Genomic DNA, 26950 nt, shown 5'->3' with positions numbered 1-26950 from the left:
ATTTCCAAACCACAAGCTTCACTGTTGGCAGTGGGGAGGGGGTGTGGCAAGTGCCGACCATGGGTCGGCAACCACCCACAGGCACCACTGGCAGCATTGACAGTGGCCAGGGGCGATCAGGCACTGCTGGTGGCAGAGTGGCGAGCAATGACCACCCGCAGGCCCCACCAAAAGAGGTGTTTTGTAGGGGGTGTACCACCACGCATAGGGGGTGCACGTGCACCCGCATGCACCCCCTACGCATACCCCCTGATCCCAGGCACCCATTGCCCGGGCAATAAGGTGTGATAGGATCTAATGCTTGATACCACAATCACGCCTCCTGCCATGCCACACAATTGTATGGATTGTGCATCAGATCCCATTGTGCTTCTATGTACATGTCTGGCAAGGGCCTTAAAAACATCACAGCTGCATAAATACTAACAGTATCCTAGTAATGATAGTTATTTTTGTAACAACTCTGAGAGTCAGTGATTCAATGCAAGATCTGGGCATTATTATCACTGTGCAGCTGATTATTAGAATCATACTGTGCACTGTTTAAATGCAAAGGCAAAATTGTGAAGTGCTCAATGGTGCAGGGTTCCCTAGCAACATACAGATCTACTTCATCTTAGAGAAAGCAATGTTATATTTTAGGTGGACATTAATCCAGGTCATTTTGCATATAATACTGATTTGCCCTCTCAGCAGTTATTTTCCAGGAATCAATCTGGTAAATGAAAAGGTACAGAAGTATTTGAAGTGTTTGATGGTGCAGGAGAGGAAGTTGACTTCGAGATATTTGACGCACTAGGCTGAGGAACTCATCAAACTACACCAAAACTGCTACATGAGCAGATATAAAACAGCATGCGTCACAGTAACTAAATAAGGAGAAATAACTAAAAAAACAAGTTCGGATTGTTTATTTTCATCTTTTTGAAATGTCTTTTCTACACAGTATACACATGCGCACACGTATATATCCATCTATGCAGATCACAATAGATGTGCTATCTATACACATGTTTAAAAAAATGTCAGAGAAATCCAGTAGTTAAATGATTTCCTTATGAATAAATGAGATCCTGTAACCACATCACACTCTGAGATTTACAGCTTCTCCTGAACTACCTTCATGCCAAACACTGCAACTGCTGCCACCTCCTTCCAGAATCTGCAGTGCTATGTGCTTCATCCAAAAGATGTTGCAGGAAAGGTCTGTAATAGTGTGGTGTGACTGTTTTCTGCAGTGTCTGAAGTAAAGCACTCCTCCTCTGGCTTAATATGAGTATTATAGAGCCCCTTTAAGTAGTCCAGGCTTTTAACACAGTATAACAGCCAGTATGTGGGGAGGGATACTACTCTTAATTTTATTTTTTAACTTGGCTTTGCTGAATAATAAACATCCTAATGTCGACTCTTTCATTTCCCCAGCCAGTGTGTCTTAATTGTAAACAGTTTTGTGACAGACAAACATTTCAAAACTACCAACAATAAAAAAAAAAAAAAATGTGTCTCAGATTAGAACAATTAATGGCGGTTTTGGTCACAAGTAGTTTTTCTTTTTTGCTCCCTTTTCTCAGGCTGGAACCCCAACCAGTTTCTTTGTTATACCTCATTTGCCAAACTGTCAGCAGCACTGTGTGAGCCTCAGTTGTATGTCCGGCCTGACTCCCTAGGGAGTGTTTTCAAAATGTGCTTGAATTTCTAAATCCCTTCCGCTTATTTTTCAAAATACTGCATCAATTTAACAATGCTGTTTCACAGCTGCATATAATAACACTGAATATTTGCTATTTAATCTTCCTAAATACTTCATCAAGGAAAAGCTGTTTCTGGTGAAACATCAAACGTGAATGAAATGAAAACATATTTGACATTGCAGTTGCCATAGAGCTACTAAGCTCAGAACCAAAATTTTGTCTGAAGACAAATATATACCAAAGTTGCAAATTTTAGGAGGTTAGGTAGGGAAGAGAATTTTCACAGCAGTAACTTTTCAATTCACTCTTTACTCTCTCACTTTTTTCTGTCATTTATTCCTAGTCCAGTGGAGGTGGTAAATGGGATGGGTCAGCCCAGAGCTATTTCTGTGTAGTAAGAAAAATATATTCCTCATATACCCCATCCCCGCATGGGCTGTCTAACATGAAATAAAAGTACAGGTTTCCCTCACCAACCACAGTTTTGAGTATCTATGCTTCAGAGAAGGGGGAGGTACAGTCTGAAAAAAAAAACCCACAGTCTTCCTGGCTCTGCTCATGCCTCCCACTCTCCCTCCTCCATAACCATGGGAACTTTCAGGAACCTAACCCCCATGGCTGGCCAGGGAAACCTGTACAAACAACATACTAGTGTCACTGTACTTCTTAACAGTACAGAATATGTGCTGTTGCTAATGCAGGAACCAAATATTAGCATGAAAGAAGTTTGTGTTGGGTGATTTTTGTGCATGTAACCTATTGTTTTGTAGTTGAAAAGAGTCTGGGCCCGAATGACTACTCTTTTAAAAATAATAATCTTATTCAGAGGGTAGTGCTTCCATTTTGAGCTGTCTTCAAAGGACCTTCTTTTCAGAAAGATCTAAGCAGCCTAAGTGGTATAATTAATGGTATTTCAAGTTGTATAAAGTTGTTAGTTGCTTTTGAAATGTTGATCTAGATTATTTGCACATGATATGTAAGCAAATGCCGATTCTAGAGTGTTGAGTTTTTTTTATAATTTGTCATTACCAGCTACCACACTGGCTTAGCTCCTTTTCTTTTTGATGCTGCTGACTCCTAAATGAGCTTTCCTTTCTGAGTACAGATACTTGATGATAAAGTACGTACCTAAATCAAAACAGAAAATGGTGTAAGCACAGAGATGTAGTCCAGAGTCCCAGCATTCACCTAGAAACAACAGTGGTGGATTGGAACTGAACTTGCTAAACTTAATGGAATGAGACCCAAATGGTTCTTTGGGCCTCATCTCACTGAACTCAGAGAAGCAAAGCTTTACAGGTATGATTCTTAACCACCTTGGGTGCCTTGAGATCCTTTTAGGAGTGCTACACATTGTTGGTACTGGTAGATATGCAAATATGATTCACAATATAAACCCTGAGTTTTCAAATGGGAATCCCTAGTGTTAAACATATTCTGACTTGTTCTGAGTTCTTGCAACAGAATAGCTCTATTATTTTTCTTTAGTGAAAAAAGAGCAACAATTACAAGCTGGCATTTTCCAAGGGTGTCTGCTGAGAGCTGCTTTGAGTCTATAAATGTTGAGAGCCGTTGATTTACAACGTCAAGCTTTGTATTTCTTTTGCTAAGCATGCTGAATTTGTTATATGAGTCTCAGTATCTGTCATCTTGGTATGTGTCAGGCCCTAACATCTTGGGTTAATAGCCTAATTGACCACACCTGCCTGGGGGCTCTGACTGGCAGCCCTACCCCAGCTAATGGCTGGCTACTGTCTGGGTCTCCTAATTGACTGCTGGGGAGAGCAGCCTCCCCATTTAATTCTACCTATGGCTGCAGGCTGCTGGTTAGCCAACAGTTCCTCTGAAGGTCTGCTTTGGCAAGTCTCTCATCCTGTGCTTCCTGGTTTCTAGACCTGAGTGGCTCTGTACCAGCACTCTTGCTTTTTGGATGTCTCCATTGATCTGGTAACTCACCCTGTGACTCTTGAGGCTTGACTTAGCCTGCGACTCTGACTGTGTCCTCAAATTTCCCCTTGGATCTGGTAACGTGCTATCTGGCTTCTGAACCTTAACTTGCCCTGTGTTTGATCTTGGCCTCTAGATTTCTCCCCTTGGATCTGGTAACTTGGTTCCTAACACCTGTCCCTAGGTTCAGCCTGCCTTTTGGACTCCACCCCTGTCTCTGGCCCTCCTCTGATGGCCTAACCACTAGGCCAGACTGCCTTATGGCCCGGTCCTTGCAGTAAGTAAAAACTAGCCAGTTAGTCCAGAAAACCTGCTTTGCCCAAAAAAGTGACTCTTCAGATTTGGGGTTTTGGTTAGGCAAATTCAACAGGAGGAGCCGGCTGTAAAGTTAGACTTAGATCCAGATTCTTTTAAAGTTTGACTCTATCCAGATTTAAGGTCCTTGATCAACAATAAACATGGGTGGGGGAATAGGCTAAAAAGTTTAAATTTAGCTACAAACGCCTCTAGGTTTGGAGGGTGGTTCTGGTGGGATGTCATACCTCATTTGGTAAAGCAAATGCTGAATCTAATGCCCGCTGATAAAAATCCTACTGGCATCATCTGGTAGCAGACTCAAGCCCTGACTTAAGCCTACCTCTTGAATTCCTATCTGTCATGACAAACTAGGTAGAACGCATTACATTTTAGATCCACCTTATTTTTTCTTTTTAATACTATTTTCACTCAATACATTCATCTCTCAAGAATCTGACTTCATTCACTTCTGAGTGTGCTACTGGAATTCAATTGAAATTATAAGCAAAATGAACTGCCCTCTAATATATTGCTGTTAATACCAGAAGTACCTCAGAGAAGGGCATAGTTCATAATTAATGGTAGTTTTATGTCTGTGTCCATACACTTGCCAGTTTCAGCATAATGGCATGAAGATCCTGGTCCAAGGAAATGAAGAACTTACCTATAAACAGCATTACCAGGTACATTTTCAGTACGTAGGGGAAGTAGATCGAAAAGGCGAAGGGAAATGGTAATTTGGTGGAGTAAGTGCCGAAAGATTCAAAGTAAGGCAGTGATACGCAGATGGCAAATGCTGTAAAATAATGTTTTGATATACCTTTTAATTGGGGTTATGGCAAAAGGCTTCATGTACATGAGGGCCCATCTCTCTACTGTCTTGACTTAGGTAATTAATATATATTAAAATGGCACACTTGGGTTGCATGCATGCCTTTACAGCTGAATTCAGTTTCATACATAATTTAATGTTAAAGTTACTTTGATAACTAAGATTAACAAATACTTGCTGTCAACAGCTCTATACCGATGAGTTCAGCCACTGGTACAGCTACAAACCCATAGTTACAAGTAGGGTTGTTCTGCAGTCTGCACAGGTATAGCTTACTGTGGTATGGAACAGGGATTAGATGTGCCTGTGCAAATAATTTTATTTCTCAATAGAAGGGGTTACCTCAAGGTGTTCAGCGTTAAACAGCTTCATGAACAGTAGGATAGTTTCAACATCTCTGTAATTCTCAGTATGGAAATGACATTCTTTGTGGCTTGTATTATTACTTGTTAAGTTTTCAAGGGGAAAGAGAATCCCAGTAGATACCAAAAAGCCAGAGACCCAAATGAGAGAGAGGTGAAAAGATTACAGATAAGAATGAAGGAATAGTATATTTATTTCTACATGGGAAACGCATGTAGCCTAAAAATACAGCAAACAGAATAAGCAAGGTCTTTTGCACAAGCTTCTTAAAACAAGTAATTTCTTCTGTTCCCACTCCCACCTTTTTACCTTTAGCCATAATGGACAAGGGATATAAAGGAATCCATAGAGTGTAGTTGAGCCATGTCAAAGGTGGGTAGTATATTCCTGTTATTGATAACATACTGTATGTATATCTGGAATGAGGGAGAAAAAAAGATGTGGGAAATGTTCATTTTTGAATTTCAGATCAGATGGGAATGAAAAAAATATAGTTGGTCTAATAAATAGTTAAATATAGTTGGTCTAATAAAAGATACCAACCTAAGAAATCCTTGCTTCCCTTTACAAGAAAATCATCTTACTGAGAAATCTGAGGATTTGAAGAACATTTTCTGTCTAGTTTTTCAGCTGCTTAGCCAGAAAACTGGGATCAGAGGAAAGTAGGGCAGGAAGGGATTTGCTCAAGGCAAGATCATCTCTGACTAAACAATCCCAGCCATGTCTTTGTTTAATCTGCTCTTGAAAATTTCCCAGCATGGAGATTCCATAACCTCTCTAGGCAATCTGTTCTAATACTTAACCACCTTCATAGTAAGGAAGTTCTTCCTAATTTCCAACCTAAATTGCCTCTGCTGCAGTTTGAAGCCATTGCTCCTTGTCTTGTCTCCTATGGCCACAGAAAATAGTCTATATCCTCTTTATATTGGCCCTTCATGTATTTGAAAACTGTTTTTAAATTCCTCCTCAGTCTTCTCTTCTTCAAACTAGAAGATACAGACTAGGGATACATGTTAAAGGAAAACATAATCTATTTTGTCTAGTTTTAGATTTGTGTCAGAAGACAGATGTACAGCCTCATGGAAAGTTAATATTAGAAACCTTAGTATGCAGTAGCGACCATGTGCAACAAAGCAACAATAAGTATATTTTGTAATATATGTCTTGTCCCTAAGGTTCTTGAAACATAGATTCATTTTCCTATGTGTTTTCACGCTGTTTTTTTGGCAAACGGGCTACAGATATATCTGAGTGTTTAGTGGGAGTCTTACACACGCAGCTAACACCAGAATATTGCATTTGATATTAAAGATACAGAAGTATAAATGTAAAAATTGACAAATCATTATTGAAGAAGGCCAAAGGTGGCTTACTCTTGCAATGCCTAATAGTATTTGTAATAGTATCAGTAAAATGGCTTCCCCTATCACAGGAGGAAGGGCATTCTATTGCTCAGTCTGTGCACCCATTCATCCCGTTTAATTTTTTCTTGCTGTAAGTATAAGAACAGGATTTGGTCATGCTGAAAAAAAACAAACTGGAAAGATATTTATATACTAATACAAGACTTTTGATAGTTGTCTGAGTGGAACTCTTGCTGCTTTGTCATAGGGATCTCTTATCCAGAGGCAAATGGCAATTAGCAATCTGATTTTATTTGGACAGTGTTATTTCAGTAAATGTGGTCCAACTTTACTGCTCAGTCAATATCCCCAAGTGCAGCTGCTTCACAAGAATCCAGGATGTTGTGCTAGTGTCTATGAGAATTTGTTTTTTAGATTTCTGAGGTGGTCTAGTTCTTGCCAGCTAGTTTGACCTGGAGAGCACAATAATTTTCTAGGGAGTTGAGAGACTGGTTTGATCGCATTTTTGGTTAGAGGAGTGGTCAACATGCTCTCCTGCTATAGATTTCTGAATAAGAAAGTTTAAGATACCATTAGCCAGGACTGTTTCTGGCAGATGGCATACCACTAAGCAAATTTCCTGGAGTGCCCCTTTCCTTCCTCCCATTTTCGCTCCCCACATTAACATTTTGTGAAATCCTGGGTGGTTCCCAGGCTGTAGATGCGGACTTTAATAGATTATGAATGCTTGCATGCTGTATGTTCTTTCCATACCTACCCTCCAGAACCCTGGTTATTAATCCAGATATTCTTTAAGTATACTTGTAAAAAAACTAAAAAGGGTCGTAGTATGTTAGGGTCTAGACTCCCTCTTCATGCATCTACATACTTAGAACATTTTTAGTAGTTAGATGCGTTGGCTATCTAGGTATGTGCAGAATTCCACTGCTAAGTATCACTAACCACAATACTCAGAAAATTTCAAGTCACTCAAGAGTGTATCAAGAACTGGTTGTTAGCGAGTGGAATAGAATCCTTTTTCTGGTTTAACACCACCACCATTTTACTAGTGTAATTCTCCCACACTTGGATCTATAGCTTAAATCTACCAGGGGTATGGCACAAACTAGCTGTACCACAAATCACCGGACCCAGAATATGGAGCAGAATGCAGAAAGCATTGACAAACAAGGATCTGGATTTTTTTAATACTCTGGCTTTCTTGGCAGCTCAGACTGATTCAGCTCTTCAAGATAACATTAGTATTCCCCTCCACTGGAAAACAGAAAAATAATGAAAAATGTAACAAAAAATATTTAAAAATTTATTTTTATATGTTTTGTCTCCAGTGAAATTGGTTGTGTTTACAAACTATTTGAGGGGATATCTTTTCCTTACGGAGCAAGTACTTTTAGACAATACACAACTACTCCTTAAAGCACATTTTTATTATTAATGTATCATATTCCTGGATCTGGTCTTAGTCCTGGATCTTTTGAGCAAATGGAAGATACTATTCCTCTTAAAACTCTGATGGTTACTTTTTACACGGCTATGTTAAGATCTTATCTTCCAAAGTCCAAGTTATGGTGTATTCTAATACTATTTGTTACTTTGCCTTACTATAGTGTATTTGGATACTGTTTGTTTGTCTGAGGTCTGAACTGCTCCGCAGTAAACAGGAAAGCAAATACAGGAAACTCTCCCCCTTTGCAGCAGCCTACCTACCTAGAACTCAAGGAATTCCTTCCCATGGAGAACCCCAGATCTACATCTGGGTTAGTTGACCGTGCACGCACAATATTGTACAATATTGTACCTTTTTAACACTGACACTTGTCTTCCCTTTTTTGCTGTAGCAACACGGAGCAGTTTCATTGGGTGTAATATTTACTTTCATAGCTCTAAAATTTTCAGAGAACGTAGGGGGAAAGGGAATTATAAATAAAAACAAATCCATCTAGCAGCTGAACAAAAATTTTCTTTTCGCACTTCTTCCAACTGCCTCACTAATGTTGACCCTTACTGCCAGGTCCACTGAATAAAAATGAATGTATTTTAAATAGTGGGACTAACACAGTACATGCAGGCTAAAGTTCATCCCTGTGCAGAGGGCCAGCAGAAGAGCTATGTATTGTAAATGTGCTGCTAATCTCATATCTCTGCTCTGCCAAATTAAGTGAAGTTGAGTGTCACTTAAGCAAAGTATAGCCCTTCAGCTGGCCTTTTGTAGGGTATTTTTTTCAATCAGGGCAAAAAAGGAGTTGGGTGGGGTCTTCTAAAGCACAAGTCAAACAAAATGAGTTGGAAGAGAAGAAAAATATAAAGTTATGATTTGTAAGCAACTAGCAACTGTCAGTTTAAGTGCTGTATCTCTCTCAGATGTATGCCTTACTTAACATAAAATGTCAAATCATTGGGGCAAGAACTCTCAGCTGTAGAAAAAGAACTTTCTAATTGATACAGAATAATTGAAACCTTAATAATGAAAGACCTAAAGTTGCTGAGTTACTGTACTGTAAGTCCTGCACTTTAATTAGATATAAAGAAATGATTATGCTCTTAAATATGACTGCAGTAGTTGTATATATCAGTTTTGGGAAATGCCTTTCTTCTAAAAACACCTGCAGTTTTTTTTTATTTTATTCTATCCTTTGAAACAGAAATTTTAATACACAGATTTATAATTAAAACATGGTGGCTTTCTTTCTGCCTAACAGATAATGCCAGTTATTGTAGAAATTACTGAGTATAGCTTATCAACTCCAGACTTTTATGTCAAATTTCTGCTGGTCAAAATGAAATCAGAGGGCATGCATTGTGTTGGGATATTTCCAACTGACAGAACTGCTTACTTTACTTCTGTGAAGTTACTATGTCTTCTTACCTGACCACATCTAATATGGTCCAAAGGAAAAATAACGCACACACAATGTATTTCCCTTGAACTTCTTCCTGACTGGTGATCACAACAAATAAAATGATGATTCTCTCCATTATCTGAAAAGACAAAAAAAAAGATACTTTAACTGGTACTCTGTTTTTATGGGCAGTTAATGTGTGCTTTCCTGGTTTGTACCATGGGCCTTTCAAAGCATTAGTATCAGCAGTATGTGTCTTTAGTAGTTGTGGAATCTTCCCAAAATCGAGGTTATGCCACTTGGATATATACTTGCATTGAAAATATTATGAGTAAAGAGCCAGGTATCCAGCTGGCATTGATCAATATATCTCCATTGAGTTTAGATCAACTGTGGATTGACCAATAGTGCCATTGCTAACACCCACTCTTCCATTACCTCACAGGCATTTAAATTATTTTGTGGCTGCAGTATCAAACCGCTGTGAAGTCATGAAACAAAAACTAAACAACTAGCATATGCATTTTGGTACTGTTCTCTGTTACTGGGTTCCCCCACCCAAACTTGATATGAAATTGACCACACAGTGAGTCGGTAGAGCAGTTTTGCTTTGTCATGGTTAGAAGTTTCTGTGTGGAACTTTTTGGTCACATTTTTTACCATCTCATTGTTCTGCTGCATCTGTCAGATAAAGCAAAATAGAAAAAAGCATACACAACAGCATATTGTTTGGCATACTGATGCAAGAGGAGATTTCTTATAACCTTTGTCATATAGAAACAGAGACTCGCCCTCCCCAAGGGAACCCAGTTCCACATCTTGAAAATCATTAGGTGCCACAAACAGAAAAATAAGTTATTCCATTTTTATCCTCTATGACATGATTGTGAGTTTAATCTTTTCTTACTCTGCCATGTTCTTCTGTTCTGTTCTGTTCTGTTCTGTTCTGTTCTGTTCTGTTCTGTTCTGTTCTGTTCTGTTCTACCCTTAACATCAGATGCATTTCCTAAGTGAGTAGGATACTGAAAGAAATGCAGTTTGTGGCCGGGTGTAATAAAGTCTGGTGAGAGAGAAGCCACTGAAATGTTTTAATTTATGGATCGAGTCTGGGCAATGAAATGGAAGAACTGAAGCTACTAGTGCAGGATGTGAAACAGGATAGTAATGGGATAGCAGAAACGGTGGATTAGCAGTTGTGATTAGAACATGGCTATCAAGAGGTATCAGGAAAGATATAAAGACAGGGAAAAGTGATGTGGTCATGTTGCACATTAATGGTGTGATAGATTCTAAAGATATATGTAGAGGTAACATAGATAAAATAATATCACTTTTTAGAAGGTTAAAAGAGGTTCTACTAGAGTAGTTCAGTGAGTCTGTTAGGTACCCACAGGATCAAGTTTGAGTATGGATAGAAACCGGAGCCAACCGGCCCCACACAACCGGGGTGTGGGGCCCAGGGCAACTCAACCCTTAACACTGTACAGGGCTGTGGTACCCCCACAAAGGGGGGTGTCTCTGTGCTTCTTCTGCAATGCGGGGCTGAACCCCCAGTTCCAGGCAGGCCCTGCGGGAGGGTCTATGGCTACTCCACTCTGCTGCGTGGAGCCCCCCCCCCAAAGCGCGGGGCCTGGGGCAGTCACCTCGATTCGCCGTACCCTGGGGATGGCTCTGATAGAGACTTCTGTAATATTAGAAAAATATACATTACAGGGCATTATGTGATCATGAAAGATTTTAACTTGCCACATACTGTTTGGAGACCAAATGCTGCTAATAACAGTAGGGCCCAGATATTCCTGGATATGAGCACTAACAGATTTATTCATCAAATAGTCACTGAACCAAGAAGAGATGATGTTACTAAGGATTCCTTTTTCATAAGTAATATAGGGACCTTATGAAAGATCTAATCCAAGAAAATAATCTTGGGTTGAAAGATCATAAATTGATTCAGTTTCATGTAAATGGAAAGTAAATAGCAATAGGTTCTAAGATTCTCCATGTCAAAAGGGCAAGTAGTTTGAAACAGCTGATATGCTAAGGGAGCTGGTTACTGAATACAACTAGACTGAAAAGTTCACGGACTGAATATGAAGGAGGCTTGGAATTTCTTTAAGGGCTTTTCTACTTGGGGAAGTTTGTTTATGGTAAGCAAAGATGTAAATTTATATCACATTAACTGCTCTACACAAGTTGTATGTGTGGATTAACTTGTGTGGACAGTTAGGTGCATGAAAAGTATCCATATGAGGAGTTAGTGTAGCATAGTTTGTGTGCTATGAATACCCTAGGGTACTGAACACAAGATCTCCACGCAGACAAGGCCCAAGCCAGAAGGGCAAAAACTGTAATTTTCCTCCTTTTGGCAGGATACAAATCTTGTAAGGAAGGGTTCTTGTTCTAACTGAATGAATCACCTCAGAAAAGACATCAGGAATAAACAGAGAATCTACAAGTAATGGGAAAAAATGTTGAAATATTGGTCAGTGAGGAAAGCTGTCTTGAACACCAAGATTTATATAGATAAAGTGAAAATTACCACAAGTAGAGTTGAATTGCAAAGGAAGTTAAAGCAAATAGTAATAGGTTTTCTAGTCCATATAAATTATAATAATAAGGAAAGAAAGAGTTAGACCACTATGCAGTGAGAAGAGGGTAGAGATGAAAGATAATTTAGATATAGCCCAAAACCTAAATAGATGTTTTACTTAAGTATTCAGGCACGATTCTAATAAACATTGGAACAAAGACAGAATGTTTAACTGGAATGAAGATACAGAAATAAAAATTACCCCAAGTGAGGTGGAAGCTATGTAATACATTCAAGTCAGGGGTAGGTATTTTCTATCTATTTTCTGTCCTGAGAACTAGCTCATGAAATCATCATCCTTATATCCAGGAATATATATAAATCTATCAGGTTGTGGATGAGGAGTGAACATGGTTCTTCTGTTTAAGAAAAGGAAACAAGTGCTCCTGGCATCTACAGGTCCATTAGCCTGATGTAATATGCCAGGCATCAAAACAAATTTTGATTAAAAGAATAATTAAACGATATGAAAACAAACTGAAAATGGAATTAAAAGTCAAGGTAGCTTGTGCAAAACTAACTTGATCCTTTCTGTGATAATTGATTTTCTAGAAAAAATTAATGTGCAAGATCTTAACTATCTAGATTTCCATAAGGCATTTAATACAGCATCAGATGGTAGATTTTTAGTGAAGAGCTAAAGATATTGTGTCAATATTAAGATATTCTGTAAGAGATTATTCTTGATAATAGAGCAAAAATTGAAAGGTAGGAAGGACCTGGCCTGAGAAAAGATGACAATGGGTAGTGTTGAAAGAAGAAATATGAGAGTGAAGGGAGATTACTAGTATATAAAACCCAAGGATAGGTCTTGCAACCAGTCTTATATAATATTATCACTAATAACCTTGGTACAAAAGGCAGAAATGCACTGATGAATTCTGCTGATGGTTCCAAGCTGGGAAACCCTCTCAATGTAGAGTAGGGTTGCAGTCTCGTACAGAAACAAATGGATGACTATAAGGAGCCGTGGAACAGAACTACAATTAAATTTAATATTGCTATACAAAGGGAAAGACTATGCAGTTCAGGACTAATAACAGAACTTCTGCTATAAGCTGTGAACTCATTTGGCATTGGGTAATGACTAAGGAAGAGAGTTCTGGTTGCACATTTTGATTGCAGGATGACCAGGGTGATTAAGCCTGTAAAAAGGATGGGCGACCCCTGAATGCATCAAATAAGCTATTTTCAGTAGAAAGAGGGATGTGTTAATGCCATTGTATGAGGCGTTGGTGAGACTGCCTGTGAAATACTGCATACAATACTCATCACCCATATCCAGGAAAGATGAATCGAAATGGGAATGGAGCAGAGAAGGGCTACCAGAATGGTCAAGAGAATGAAGTCTGTCTTACAAGAGCAGATTAAAAGGACTTGGTTTATTTAGTCTAGCAAAAAAATGATGCTGAAAAGGGATATGACTAGTCTCAATAAATACATCTAGGAGGTTAAGGAGCTCTTTGTTTTTCAGGAACAAATTGGCATAAGCTAACCATGAATAAATATCCTCTGGAAACTAGAAACTCTGACTATTCAAAAAGAGTACTGGTAGTTCTGAAACAGCCTTCAAATAGGAGTAGTGAGGACTAAAAACAAGAAAACTACTTTTAAGATGGTTTAATTTGTCAGTGAAAGGGATTATGTGGTATGGTTGTTTGCATTTGCAGGGAACTGTTCTTGACCCAAGAAGTTTCTTCAGTTCCCATTTGCCTGTTAAGATGTGGTCTTACCAGTGAACAAAGCTTAAAAAGGGCAAACAGTCCACTCATAAGTAAATAAGCTAAAAGAGACCCTTTCTTCCACAAGCCGCATTTAAGTCAGTTCAGTTCTATGCAGGCTTAGTTCAGTTCTATGCACAGAGCAGTTCAAAGGATTGGTGTATTAATAAATGGAGGAACAAATATGTGGTATTTCCTTATAGAAAAAGTGCATTTACAGTGTCTTTTATGTATATATTGAGGGTAAGTGAGTGTGCTTAATTTTTCTTATCAAACAATTCCTAAATTGTTCTGTCTTTTCCTGCAATTACTATCTTAAATATTTTTTCTCTTATACTGTGGTATTTTTTTCAAAACTAAATGTCTACCATAACCCTTGTATGTTCATTGCCATAGAAAGGGAAAAGGAAGCATTTGTAGTAATTTCACAAAATGTAAATAGGATGTTTTCATTTTTCTTTCATCCTTGTTCAGCGTGCTAAGGACTTCCTTTCTCTCCTCTTCCCCCCACAAATCTAGCCAATACTGTAGAGGAGTTCAGATATCCACAGCACAACTTGAGTGAGAGAAAAAAAGATAAGATTTATTTTAGGACAAAATAGATAGTTTAGGAAGGTAGGTAGTAGGACCAGCACTCCCCTTCAGTCGCCTCATATCGGAAATCCAGTAGAGTAAGTTAAATTTCCCTTCCCTCTCTCTCTGGGGTAGGGAGTGAATTCCTGTGCCATTCCACAGTCCTCAACAGTTGTAAGATATTTAGCCTTTTGCTTCCAACCATGCTGCTAAAGCTCTGTTATTTTAGTAATTGCACCCTTCCTTTTTGGCTCTGACAAAGTGACCTTGCCCCTTCCTTTTAAATCCGTTCAAAACGCAGCTGCAAAATTCGTCTGCCTTCCTTATTGCTTCACCCACATTTCTCTCTAACCTCACCTGCTTTGCATTCCTCTATTGAATTCCCAATTTTCCAGTACATCAAACACAAATTACTTAGTTTGGCTGCTAAGGTACTTTGCAATTTATGTCTCAACCTCTTTAGTCTCAGTCTCTTGTGGAATAGAGCCACCCACCCCAACCCCTGTTCCATGAGTTAAGGCAAGACCTCCTTCGGAAAATTTTCCCACAGACAACTTTGTGCTTTCTCCTCTGCCACACCTCACATATAAGAGTAGTTTCAAGTAAATATTGAAATACACAGATCATGACTCTGGAGCCCCAACAGAAGCTTTTCAGTTATCAACTGTGTGTTCATAGAAAATGTTATCAAAGGGGCTTTTTATTGAAACCTTTGTTTATAGCTGCATGTCTGATAACAGTGTGTGTGTGTGTGTGTGTGTTTATTTTCAGTTGTTTGGAACTAATTTATACCAGGGAAGCTTACCATAACTTGTAGGGATGTGTGTTTTTAATACTGACTTTTCATGTGACCCCTGGACCTAGTTAGTAGAGAAACACTTAGTCCTACATTATCCTCCAGCTTTCTCCTTGAAGGTACCTGTGCTCTGATGCTACAAAACATTCTGCTTTGGTCACATAACAGGCATTCTGCTTGTTGCCTGTAATCATTTTGACTGTTTTTTTTTTTTGTATTCCCCCATTTTGTAATATCCACCTGTTGTCTTATTTTAAGTTATCAGCTCTTTGGGACCAGCGCGCTGTGTATGTTTATACAGTACCGTGATGGAAGCTTATAAAAAATGCTCAATTCAGTGAGTACAGGTGATAGGCACAAGGTTTGCACAGCCACACACACGATACTGCATCTCTCTGGACCTCTAGTTAGAAGTTCCATGACTTCCACCCAACCTAGTTTCATGGTTTATCCACAACAGCTGTAGTGTCATAGAATTAACTCTTTAGGCTGGCCCTCCTCTTCTGGTTTTCCACAAGTCAGGTTTAGAATGATTTACTGTATTAATACTAGAGCATGTGTTAGTTCAGGCAAGACTGACTTCTGTGTAATGAAACGGGCTTAGACTTAACAGGTTGGTATATTCTCCAGAAGACGTGAATTTGCCACACAATGCATTGGACTTCTTTGCATGTGAGTGAGTTGGTTTAGTAAGATTGTGTACTATCAGTTCAAAAAAGTAACTGTGCTCTTTATTAATTACTGCATTTGACATCATGGTTGGGAAGCAATGTGTATGGGGGAGGGGGGAAAAGTCCTGTTTCTGATGCTGATTTCGAAAGGGAAACATTGTCACATGTACAGTACCTCATTTAACCAAAAGGGGTTATCCAAAATGATAAAAAACACAACTGAATACTCCTGGGTTTTTCACCTTTGCGCCATAATTAGTAGCATCAGTTTCATTGATATTCAGATATTAAGGAACAGAAGGTGAGCAGTTAAGTTAAACTCAGTTTTTGATGTTCCAGTTCATTCAGAAGACAACCAAAAATTCTAAGTTGACCCCATACCAAAAAACACAAATGATCTAGGATTGTAATATAATAAAGGGTTTAATCTGTCTGTAACGCTTTTACTCAAGTGTGCATGTGCTGCCGAGATAGGTTTACCATACGTCTGGGTTTCCCCAGATGAGTTCCTGCTCTTTTTGAGCCCTCTGATCACCATCCGGATGGTTTTTTTTAAATCTGCCAAAATGTCCAGGATTTCCCTTTTGCTTTGGGGGTGGGAGCAGGGGGAGGGCAATTGGAGGCAGCGGGGAACACACATGGACCTGCCTGCAGCTCTGGAGGTGCACAGAGACCTATGCAGTGCTAACTGCCGCCTCGAATCGCCTCCCCCTGCTCCCACCCCTGGAGCACAGCAAAATCCGGGACATTTGGTCAGGGCAGGGGGAATGGGGGCTGCAGCTGCGACTGGGCAGGGCAAGGGGAAGGGTTGCCTGCCCCTTCAGAGGGGGAAAGGGGCAGGGAGGCAGTGGGGAACTCCGTGGCCGGGCTGACGGCACAGGTGCCCATGCCTGGAGGGGCTGAGCAGCCAGGAGCCACTGCCTGGGGTGGGAGGAAGGAGCAGGGAAGCAAGAGAGGGGACCTGTCCAGGCTGCCTGTAGGGCACTGCAACCCTATACCAGGGCAGGGGTGCCACAAGCCTGTGCTGTGGTCAAACATGCTCTGCCACCTGCATGAATCAGAGCCACTGTGCTCTGACCTGGTCAGGACGGGGACAGCTGGGGCCTCTCTGGCAGGGCAGGGGGCTGTGGGGCAGGAGTAAGGGGCACTGGGAGGGGGTGGGGGACTGCAGATTGGGAATGCAGGGGGCACTGGCAGTGCCAGGGGACTGTGGGTCAGGAGTGGGTTGGGAGTGAGGGGCACCATCATGTCCCAGGGGGGCAGGGTACTGCAGTTTGGTGGGTGAGGGGCACTGGCAGGGCTGCGGTCAGTGGGTTCGGAATGAGAGGCAGGAGCAGGGTCGGTGGGGGCTGTGCCTTGGGAGTGTGGGGCACCAGGGTGGGAGTGGGAGACTGTGGGCTGGGAATGCAGGGGGCACTGGCGGTGCCAGGGGGCTGTGCGTCAGGAGTGAGGGGCACCAGCAAGGATGGCGGGCAGGGGGTGTGGGTCAGGAGTAAGGGGCACTATCATGGCCTGGGGGGCAGGGCACTGCAGTTTGGTGAGTGAGGGGCACTGGTAGTGCTGGGGTCAGTGCGTTGGGTGTGAGGGGCAGCAGCAAAGCTGGGGGAGCGCTGTGGCTTGGTAGTGAGGGTTAACAGAATGGGCAGGGGCAGGGCCACTCTTTGGGGCTGGTCATGTAAGCACTCCTTTGAAATCTGTCATTCATGATGGGCAATTGGCTAGTTTAATAGAATTTTCTTGTTCAGCTAGAGCCCATGGTATCTCTCTTTTGCCGGCTCTCTCTCTCTCTCTCTCTGACACACACACACACACCCACCCCACCCACCATGCATATTATTTTCTCAAAACCTTCAGGCACATGCTGTAGATTGATATGTGGCAGTGTGATGGTATTGACTCTTTTGGGGTTCTAGCCCATGGAACCCTTACATCAAGAAATAAAAACCTCTGCTCTTCTCCCCCTTTCTGTCCCTGAATTAGGTCCTCCTGTCATCCTTCATTTGTATTCCCCTTCATGAGTGCCAGTAAATTTTTGTCTGCTGGAGTTCAACGGGCTCATCATGAAGCTGAAGTTGATTCCATATTCCTGGTTCTTTATTCCCACCTCATAGGCTCACCCTAGTTGTGGGCTTCTCATAGCCACTGTGCTTCATTTCAGTGGCTTTTCCTTCTCATCTGTGACTGGATACAGGCTGCCTCTCTACTGCTGTTTCTTGCTTTCAGAATAGTTAGACCAGCAGATCTTGCCAGACCTGTTCAGGGCTGTTGCAGTGTGGGTGCTGTAGCAGCAGCCAAGTAAGTGCCCCATGCACCTCGACCATGAAGGACTGTAGCCTGAGTGCCTGCTCTTGCCTGCATTAGGGGTATCTAATAAAGAGCCCCTGCTTGTGTCACAGTCATTCCTGGTCAAGCCCAATATGGTTCTCCCAGAAACAGAGGCACGTGGGACAGTTCCAGTTCCACTATGCACTCTGTTTCTGGGAGATGCTATGCAGGGTCAGACTGGGAGAGTCTATGATAAGAGAGGGTGCATCTACTTGCTGTAGACTTCTTACAGAACTCTAATACAGGAGGAGTGCAGGGCGTTTGTGTCTGATGGCAGTGGTACCCCAGGTTAAGAGCCAGATGCAGGCTGAGGCAACACTATAGTGGTTTTCAACCAGAGTGCCACCGAATTAAAAGAAATTGAGGCAGGGGGAGGCCTGATTTCAAACAGGTTGAGAAACACTGGGTTAGGCACTGATGGCAGGCAGAGCTGAGAAGCATTACTCTGATTTAAATAAATGGGATTTATACTTAGTGTCCAGGAGAAAAATGAGCTGAATTTGAATTCTGAGGGTGAGTCGGTCAATAATATCACCCAGTTGCTCGCCATCTTCCATGCATTTTCCTCTACTGGTCTGTTTGGCAATAAGGTGTTCCATTTTCTATTATTCATTGGGGAGGGGGTTGGAGGGGAGGGGTGGGGTTCTGACATTCTGGTAATGCACACACGCTTGCTTATACAAGGTAAGAAAGTGTTAGTTGCTAAAAATTAATGTAGGTGGTAACTTCTTCCAGGTTAGTATAGGTTTATTACCAATTGTTGCTAAAGCCTGCGTGACGTATCGGAACGAAATGGACATTGTATATTTGACTTACTTGTAAAAACCTTGGGAAAAAACGATTTTCTTCAATGCCAACTAGAATGTGCAGGAGTTCTAACGCAGACAACGACTGGCACAGGCGCATAACAAGTCCTATGGAATAAAATGTATCGGCCAAAGAATCTACAACCAGAAGGGAGAAATAGAAACAGAGTGTCATTTAAATAAACTCAATGGCAGTTTCTTAGGTCTTTTACTTATTTCCAAGCCTAGTATATCACCATGGGAGAATTCAGGAAACAAAGTCCACACACCAACAATTTTCTAATGTGATGGGCAGACAACAAATAGTACCAATAATATCAAGTTAAAAGGGTGAGGAGTTACTGCATGTCACTGACTTCTCTGAAACTGTCTGCTCTTCTGCTAAAGTAAATGGAAGCTAACTCGGACAGCTAAATTCTGTTAACTTAGCCTCTAAATGAAATGGGGCTAAGTTAGCAGAATTTAGCTCGCATTTACCACAGCATACCGGTACACATACCAAACAGGTAGCTAACAGACTAACTAAGGCACAGTAAATTTGTCTTCCTCCATTTATATTTAGTATGATTTGTTCATTTGTCCATACACCAGGCAGAGTGAGGTGAGCACAGCAAATATTCCTAGGGTATAGGACATACAGGAATACAAGTCATAAGCTCTGAACAAGTCTGGGCAAAAGATAGATATGTAACATAAGAGAGTTTCTGTTCTTGTTTTATATCTATAGCCTTCTGATGGTTCATAAAATATGTTGTCTAGACTACTTGTTTGACCTATAAACTACTGCATTTGTAGCTCAACCATCTCCCTCCACTTCTAAATGTACAAATCAATTGCTTTCTAGCCTATGCTTTGACTCCAGTTAACACCCTAATTTGCTAATTTTTTTTTAAGATTATAGCTAAAGGCCCTCCACAAAGATATGTAGGCATTTAACTCCCATTGATTTCAGTGGTAGCTAATAGACTGGAGTTACCTTTGTAGATCTGAACCTAAATCAAATCAAACACTTATGAATATGAAGGTTCCTCAATAGAAAGCACAGAATATTGAGGATTCCTCCAAAGAAAATGCAACAGAATTCTTGCAGCTGTGTGACTACCAGGACTGATGTGAGAAATCTAGAGGCATGGTACTTCCTATTCGAGACCTGCCCCCCCGATTCCATTTTAGAAACAGGAAACATCTTGGGGGCCTAGTACAACTGTAACCTGATTCCTCATCTCATTGGCCCTGAATATCACAAACATATTGATGTTGCTTTTTCCAGCCTACCCAGTGCTTATACATACTGGAAGAAAAACTGATCAGAAATAATAGCTACCTGACATCATAGGAATATACATCTATTTAGAGATAGTTAAATTGGTGAATAGATTTTGCCGTGATGTGTAGTTTATCAGAATTATTTTATTTTAGAGTCCCTAAAGAAGTGAAAGAGTTGTACCTTTCCCAAATGACAGGAACCTGATGATCATATTTGTAAATATCCAGGAATGCCCACAGAACTGGATTAAATAATAGATGAAGAGATATGTGTTCATTCTTCAGCTGTGAAGGTAAGAAAAGGGGAATGAACAAGTAAATACAGAATGTGTTATTTTGTACAGTATTAGAACTGTTTGTCCCATAGTGAATCTACACCCTTTCAGATTGTTTTCCATTGCCTGGAAAAAAAAGCTGCAACAACAACAAAAAATAAAACTAACTGTGTATCTCAGCTAAGAGTCAGAATATTGGTCCTTTTACTAATGGACTTAGACCTGACCATGGTGACTCATATATTGATTCACTGAAACTTGTTATCATTAGGAATTAAACTAGAAAGCCTGTAAAAGCTCTTGTTGGTTTACAATGCATTATCCTAGCAGACTACCAGGGTCATGTCATTCTAGTGTTCCACTCCCTGGGCTGTGTGCCCATTAAGTATGGTGTCTGGTTCAAACTCTCTGCTTTGATATACATGGGATTGACCCTGGGAGATCTCTTCCGCCATCATCATTGTGACCTCTCCCTACAGTTATATATTCGCTGGAAACATGTAAATGAGAGGGCCATGTGGATGGGAAACAGAAGTTTCGTAACAGCTGAACCTGAATCGTAAAATTTGCTCCTGTCGGAGAGAAGATTGACCCACAGATAACTCCTCACTCAGAATTAAGTTCACAGCTTGTCTCTCTTGCCTTGGCTTTCCCTTAGACCTGTCTTTACCTCCTGTGCTCGTGCACTAAGCAAGCTATTTTTCCTAAGGTGAGATTAGTGAATGAAGAAACTTACAAGTAAAAGCAGAAAATGAACAATATTGAACTAATGTTTGTGCCCTCAGTTAATAATCTGTGCCTGGGTCTGTATATTATAACCAACAGGAAAGTTATAAATATTTGGAGGGATTCTGGCAAGATCCTCCAGTACTATGTCACAGTCACTACATTTTAATGATACATAATGTGTGGCCTTTGTGCTGTGTTTATATCACTGTATCACATGTTTTCCTCTCTCTAGTACAAATAAATGAAATTTGCAGGATTAGTTTCACTGGTCCTCAGTACTTTTCCGAAATATTTTTTCAAAATGTATGGGACTCTTTCCGATCCCTCCCAGCAACCAGGTAGCTAGATAGTGTTGGCTACAAAGCTGGTGAGCTCTTATATACCATCAGACACATCAGGTAAGCAATAACCAAGAGGATGCATATAAATACTAACTACATGGGTAGTGATTGGCTTATATGCGTGTCATGTTTCTTTACCACTCATCCCTGTGAGCCTTATAAAGGTGTTAGGGATTATGTTGGAATCGAAATGGATATTGCATGTTAGGGAACATCTGCCTCACACTAAATTAAATGAGTTTATAATTATTTAAATGAAAAGCCTGAATGTCATCCTGCACAGAAGGGACCAGGTTGGACTCCATGGCTTTCATGCTGTAAGCCAAGAGTGGCTGACAGCACCGTATATAAGTGGCTCTAGATCTTTCCATCATTCTGTATGGGCTGTTGGGCTAAACAAAAGTTAGCTTTCTGCTCCAAAAGGAGTCTCATCCAGCCCTCTTCACACAGAGAGGAAATCCTTACCTTATGGGGCCTTGAAGCAACTGGAGAAATCAGTAGAGCATGAGAGATTAGTTCAGTTTATTTAATTACATTTAAATGTCATTGTTTTCTTAAATGTTCATTGGAGAGAAGCTGCTAACAGGGAGCAGCAAGTTAGTTCTTTTGGCTCTTATGGGACACTCCTTTCCATTGGAGATTCCTATCTAGGAAAGGCAGGAGCAGCTCTACTTTTAAATTTTTGAGATGCAAAAGAAATATTTGGAAGTTAATCTGTCACACTGTACACACACAAACATTCTGTTGTCATCTGTTTCTTGCTAATGAGCCAGTGTCAAAGGGGGGTGGCTTTTATTACACTTCCTGCTTCTGCTGGCTCCCAGCAAGCATCTGCCCCCAGTTGTGCTGTACTGCCTAATCTGACAGCATTCTTGGCGACTGAGCAAGTTCTATGAAATAAAGCAGAGGACCGGAAGTCTGGAAATAGATACTCTGCCTCTGCCTCATTGTGTGATATCAGACATCTTTCTTAGCCCCTCAATGTCTTAATTTCCTCACCTCAAAAAAAAACAACCATGCTTCTCCATTTCAAGAGGTGCTGCACAATAATATTTCGGAGTTCTTGTTAAGTGCTTTAAGATCTATGGAAGGAAAATATTTAAGAAGCGTTGTCTTTGTCAAAACTGTCTGTGAGGGGAGAGAGAGTAATTTGTATCGCTACAAACAAATGCAACGTGAAGTTTGACATTAGGCAGTTTAATGCTGTTTTTTTGTTTGTTTGTTTTTATAGATAATGATTTATCCACAGATGATTTACTTGCAAGTGATAAATTGTGTATAAACACACTGAACATTTATGGTGTTGTGACCGACTGGTATATCACAGCTTGTTTAGGAGGAAAACTCTCCTCTTTCATGCTAGCCCTTTGCTATGTAAACCTGAGAGGCTGGGTTTAGATATTGATTACCTTTATTTTCCCTATCTTCTCCTAAAGTTACACTCGTTGATATACTTGGACATCTATATTATCATTGTATTTATAAGCCTTGATAGTGTCCTCTTCAGGCTTCTATAATAACAGGCAGTTATTGGCAGGTATAACCTGATGGCAGGTTATAATAACAGACAGTATAAAAGGGCACAGAGGCAATAGCAGGCTAAGAAATGGGTAGGCATGGTAGATGAAGAACACAAACTAAACCCGTAGTTAGGTCCTCCTCCAGGAGAGTCTCCTATAACAGCCAAGAGAATGACATGCTGCTCTTGTTAACTGCTCTAAAGTTTCACACCCCTTTCCACTAGACATTTGCCACCTAAAACAATAGTAATACGATGAAGCAACCTCTTCGTCAGTGAAACCAGTGAGAGATGTTCCTTTTTTTTTTATGTAAGAAGCGGTTAGAAAAACCCCTCTGCTGATACTGTTTCCTTTTAAGTCATCTTGGTCTGTGCTCCTAGCACCAGGAACCAACTTTACAGTTCAGTAGAAGAGAGACCATCACAAAAACATATTCTTTGTGTGTGTTTATATATGCCTCCCCCTTGACCTTCCTTTCTGTTTTGCATATGAATGATCTGGGTTGCTGGATTTACCTTTGCTCGAGAGAGTTGTTGTAGACACCAGTTGTTACTGCTGCTGCTGCTGTGGCTTCTCTTTCCTTCCCCTTCTCTCTTCACTGTTTGCAAAGAGATTACCCCTCCTCCTTTCTCTCTCCCTCCCTACCACGTCACTGAGAGCAGCACCAAAGGAGAACAGAAGCTTCCTTAGTATGAAGAAAGGTGCCAACACCCAAACAGCGCTCACTTTGGTCCCACTTTCTGCAGGCATTAGGCCAAATGTTTTTTCTTGCTTTATTGTAAATATTCAGTCTGGAAAGATGTATTTTGCAGTTAGTTAGAAGGATTATTTGCAAAAACTGCAAGAGAGGAGGAATGCCTATTATATGGGGAGGAGACTCATAGAACATAGTAAAGGAACATAATAATAGAGTATGGAAAGATATGAGAAGTGAAGCAATGTTAGTTAATTTTCAGCAGATTTTAGGGACTCCCAAGCAAATAGATGTGGTGCACAGCTGTTTGCATTACTGAATTTGGAATAGAGACTGAACCGTTTCTGCATATGGTTTGAAAATGTGTGAATGGCTGGCCAGATGTTCTTGTGGGTATACAGGATTTGTTTCAGCCACAAGGGCAACGCCTTCATTTAGAAATGTATTTTTATTTGTGCTCATAAGAAATAAGGATACTACCAGAAGAGGAGTGGGGAGTATATTACACAGCTCTGTTCTGCCTATTAGGGTCTTCAGTTTTCATAGTATAGCTAAAAACTCTCCAGAGCAGGACTAGGGATAAAATGTCACCAAACATGCAGTTTTTTCAAACTGAAAAACAAATAGCGGTGCAGGGGGAGGGGATAGGGACAGGGACATTCTCTCATCGTCTCTTAAGTTGTCACAATCTCAGGTGTCACTCAGACTTGAGAAACAAAAATTTTGGGAGAGAAATCATCCAGAATTTAAAAAACAGTATTCTGAAGAAAACAATTCTGATTATATCATTAGGGCTAGGGATAGAAATTACAAATAAACTGGTATAAGTGATCAGAAACTAGTTCAAATCTGTAACACAACAGAACTTCAGTGCATATGAACTGCTTTAAAAATGGCTAAAATCAGTTTAAGAGAAACCTGGATGGATGTAGTATCAGACTTAACTGATTTAGGTTGCATTGGTTTATTGAACTTCTGTCCCAGATCCCCAAAGACGGTTGCCCTTGCAATGGGCGGAGGGTTATTGTCATGGAGTCCCCCTAAGGAAGGTACTTGCTCACAGCCACCATGGTATTGTCTGGTCCCAAAGATTCTCCCTGGAAACCAGCCCAGGCATGGCTTCTAGAGCAGGTAGGGGCAGTGGCATAACTAGGATTGTTGACCACCCTTGGTACTAACTTTGGAGGGAAGGGGTGGTGAAAAAAAGAGGTTGCTACTGGCAGCAGATAATTTGCAATCATGATGACAACTGGAAGACACTGCTGCCCTGTGCCCCAGGAACCTGGCTGTGTCCCTACACTGCTGAGTTGGGGAGTCCTGGCTCCACCTCACTCTGAGACCCTGGCTTTTTGATTTCCAACCTTCCCAGCTTATTCTGTGACCTTGACTGAGCTAGGTTCCAGTTCAATTCCAGAGAGAGGGACCACATTCCTTGTTGGGGAGAACAAGTGCAGAATTCCAAGCAACAGAACATAGATTTCATAGACCTCAGGGCTGGAAGGGACCTCGGAAGATCATCGAGTCCAGCCCCCTCCCCAAAGGGCAGGAAGTCAGCTGGGGTCATAGGATCCCAGCAAGATAAGCATCCAATTTGCTCTTGAAAGTGTTCAATGTAGGTGCTTGAACCACCTCCGCTGGCAGACTGTTCCAGACCTTGGGGGCTCGGACAGTAAAGAAATTCTTCCTTATGTCCAGCCTGAAACGGTCTCGCAGTAGTTTATGACCATTCAACCTCATCATCCCTTGGGGCACTCTGGTAAACAAACCCAGATCCTGGTGGTCACCCCGATAAACTTATAGGCGGCCATCAGATCACCCCTGAGCCTACGCTTTTCCAGACTAAAGGGCCCCATGGTGCTCAGCCTGTCGTCATAAGATCTGTTTTCCTGACCTCTGATCATGTGCGTGGCTCTTCTTTGGACTCTCTCAAGTTTCTCCACATCCTTTTTGAATTGTGGGGCCTAAAACAGTATGCAGTACTCCAGCTGCGGCCTCACCAAGGCTGAGTACAAGGGGAGAATGATGTCCCGGGATTTGCTTGAAAAGCAGCTATGGATGCAAGCCAGCATTTTGGTCACTTTAGTAGCCGCAGGCTCACGTTCATCTTGTGGTCAATGATGACCCCCAAGTCTCTTTCTTCCGTAGTGCTAGCCAGCGTAGCACTGCTGAGCCTATAAGGATGCTTCAGGATGCTGCAGGTTTTTCGTCCCAAGGTGGAGAACCTTGCATTTTTCAGTGTTAAATACCATCAGGTTCTCGTCCGCCTATTTGCTGAGCCTGTCCAGGTCAGCCTGGATCACCCGCCTATCTTCTGGCGTGGATGCTTTGCCCCAAAGTTTGGTGTCATGGGCAAACTTGGCCAGTCCGCTCCTGACTCCAACGTCCACATCATTAATGAAGATATTGAACAATATAGGTCCAAGGGCAGAGCCTCAGGAGACCCCACTGGTCACAGGACACCATGATGAGTGACTACCATCAATTACAACCCTCTGGGTCCGACCACGGAGCCAATTTCCCAGCCAGCGGATCAGTTGGCTAGTTTCGCCAAGAGGTGATCGTGGGATACCAGATCAAAGGCTTTTTTGAAGTCAAGATGTATGATATCAATCTCTTCTCCCTTGTCCAGGTGATAGGTCACCTGGTCATAGAAGGAAATGAGATTGGTCAAGCAAGACCTACCCACAACAAACCCGTGCTGGCTATCCCTTAGGATGTTGGCCTTGACCAGTCCATTAAGGATAGCCTCTTTAATAAACTTTTCTAAGATCTTCCCCAGGATAGAAGTCAGGCTAATGGGCCTATAGTTAGCCGGATCCACTTTCCTTCCTTTCTTGAAGATCGGCACCACATTGGCCTTCTTCCAGTCTTCGGGCACTACACCAGAGCACCAGGAGTTTTCAAAGATCTGTGCCAGGGGCTGAGCTATGACCCTCGCCAGCTCCTTGAGTACCCTGGGGTATAAATTGTCAGGGCCGGCTTACTTGAAGGTATCCAGCTTCTCAAGATGTTCCTTCATGAGGTCAGCATTTATGGAGGACAGGGGATCTCCCCCACCCAGACCTCCCTGTCCTGTAGTGGGCATGGGCATCCCATGGGACTGATGAAAGACCGACACAAAGTACCCATTTAATAGCTTGGCTTTTTCCTGGGCATCAGTTGTCAGCTGCCCCATCTGGTTCAGCAGGGGTCCAATATTGCCCTTGCTTTTCCTCCGGCTCCCCACATATCTGAAAAAGGAGTTTTTATTGTCCTTTAATGCTCAAAGCTAGTTGGAGTTCAGTTGCAGCTTTGGCTTTCCTGGTA

At 41.4% G+C, this 26950-nt stretch overlaps 1 protein-coding gene across 1 annotated transcript; it reads right to left on the bottom strand.

Annotated features, from left to right (window-relative positions):
* Nucleotides 1-895: 895 nt before the first annotated feature.
* HACD4 (3-hydroxyacyl-CoA dehydratase 4) lies at nucleotides 896-23573 on the bottom strand. The gene is made up of 7 exons (XM_090038794.1): nucleotides 23466-23573; nucleotides 20267-20370; nucleotides 18830-18957; nucleotides 9361-9473; nucleotides 5440-5546; nucleotides 4600-4731; nucleotides 896-2819 (listed from the first exon to the last, which is right to left on the bottom strand). Exons 2-7 carry the CDS (start codon nucleotides 20361-20363, stop codon nucleotides 2737-2739), a joined length of 660 nt encoding a protein of 219 aa, XP_089894920.1. The 5' UTR covers nucleotides 20364-20370; nucleotides 23466-23573; the 3' UTR covers nucleotides 896-2736.
* Between the last annotated feature and the right edge of the window lie 3377 nt (nucleotides 23574-26950).

The sequence above is a fragment of the Crocodylus siamensis genome, chromosome 3, assembly GCF_052110815.1.
Source record: "Crocodylus siamensis isolate JL-2025a chromosome 3, ASM5211081v1, whole genome shotgun sequence".
Lineage (NCBI taxonomy): Eukaryota > Metazoa > Chordata > Crocodylia > Crocodylidae > Crocodylus > Crocodylus siamensis.
The sequence above is the reverse complement of the archived record's forward strand: the minus strand, read 5'-3'. Positions and strand labels throughout refer to the sequence as shown.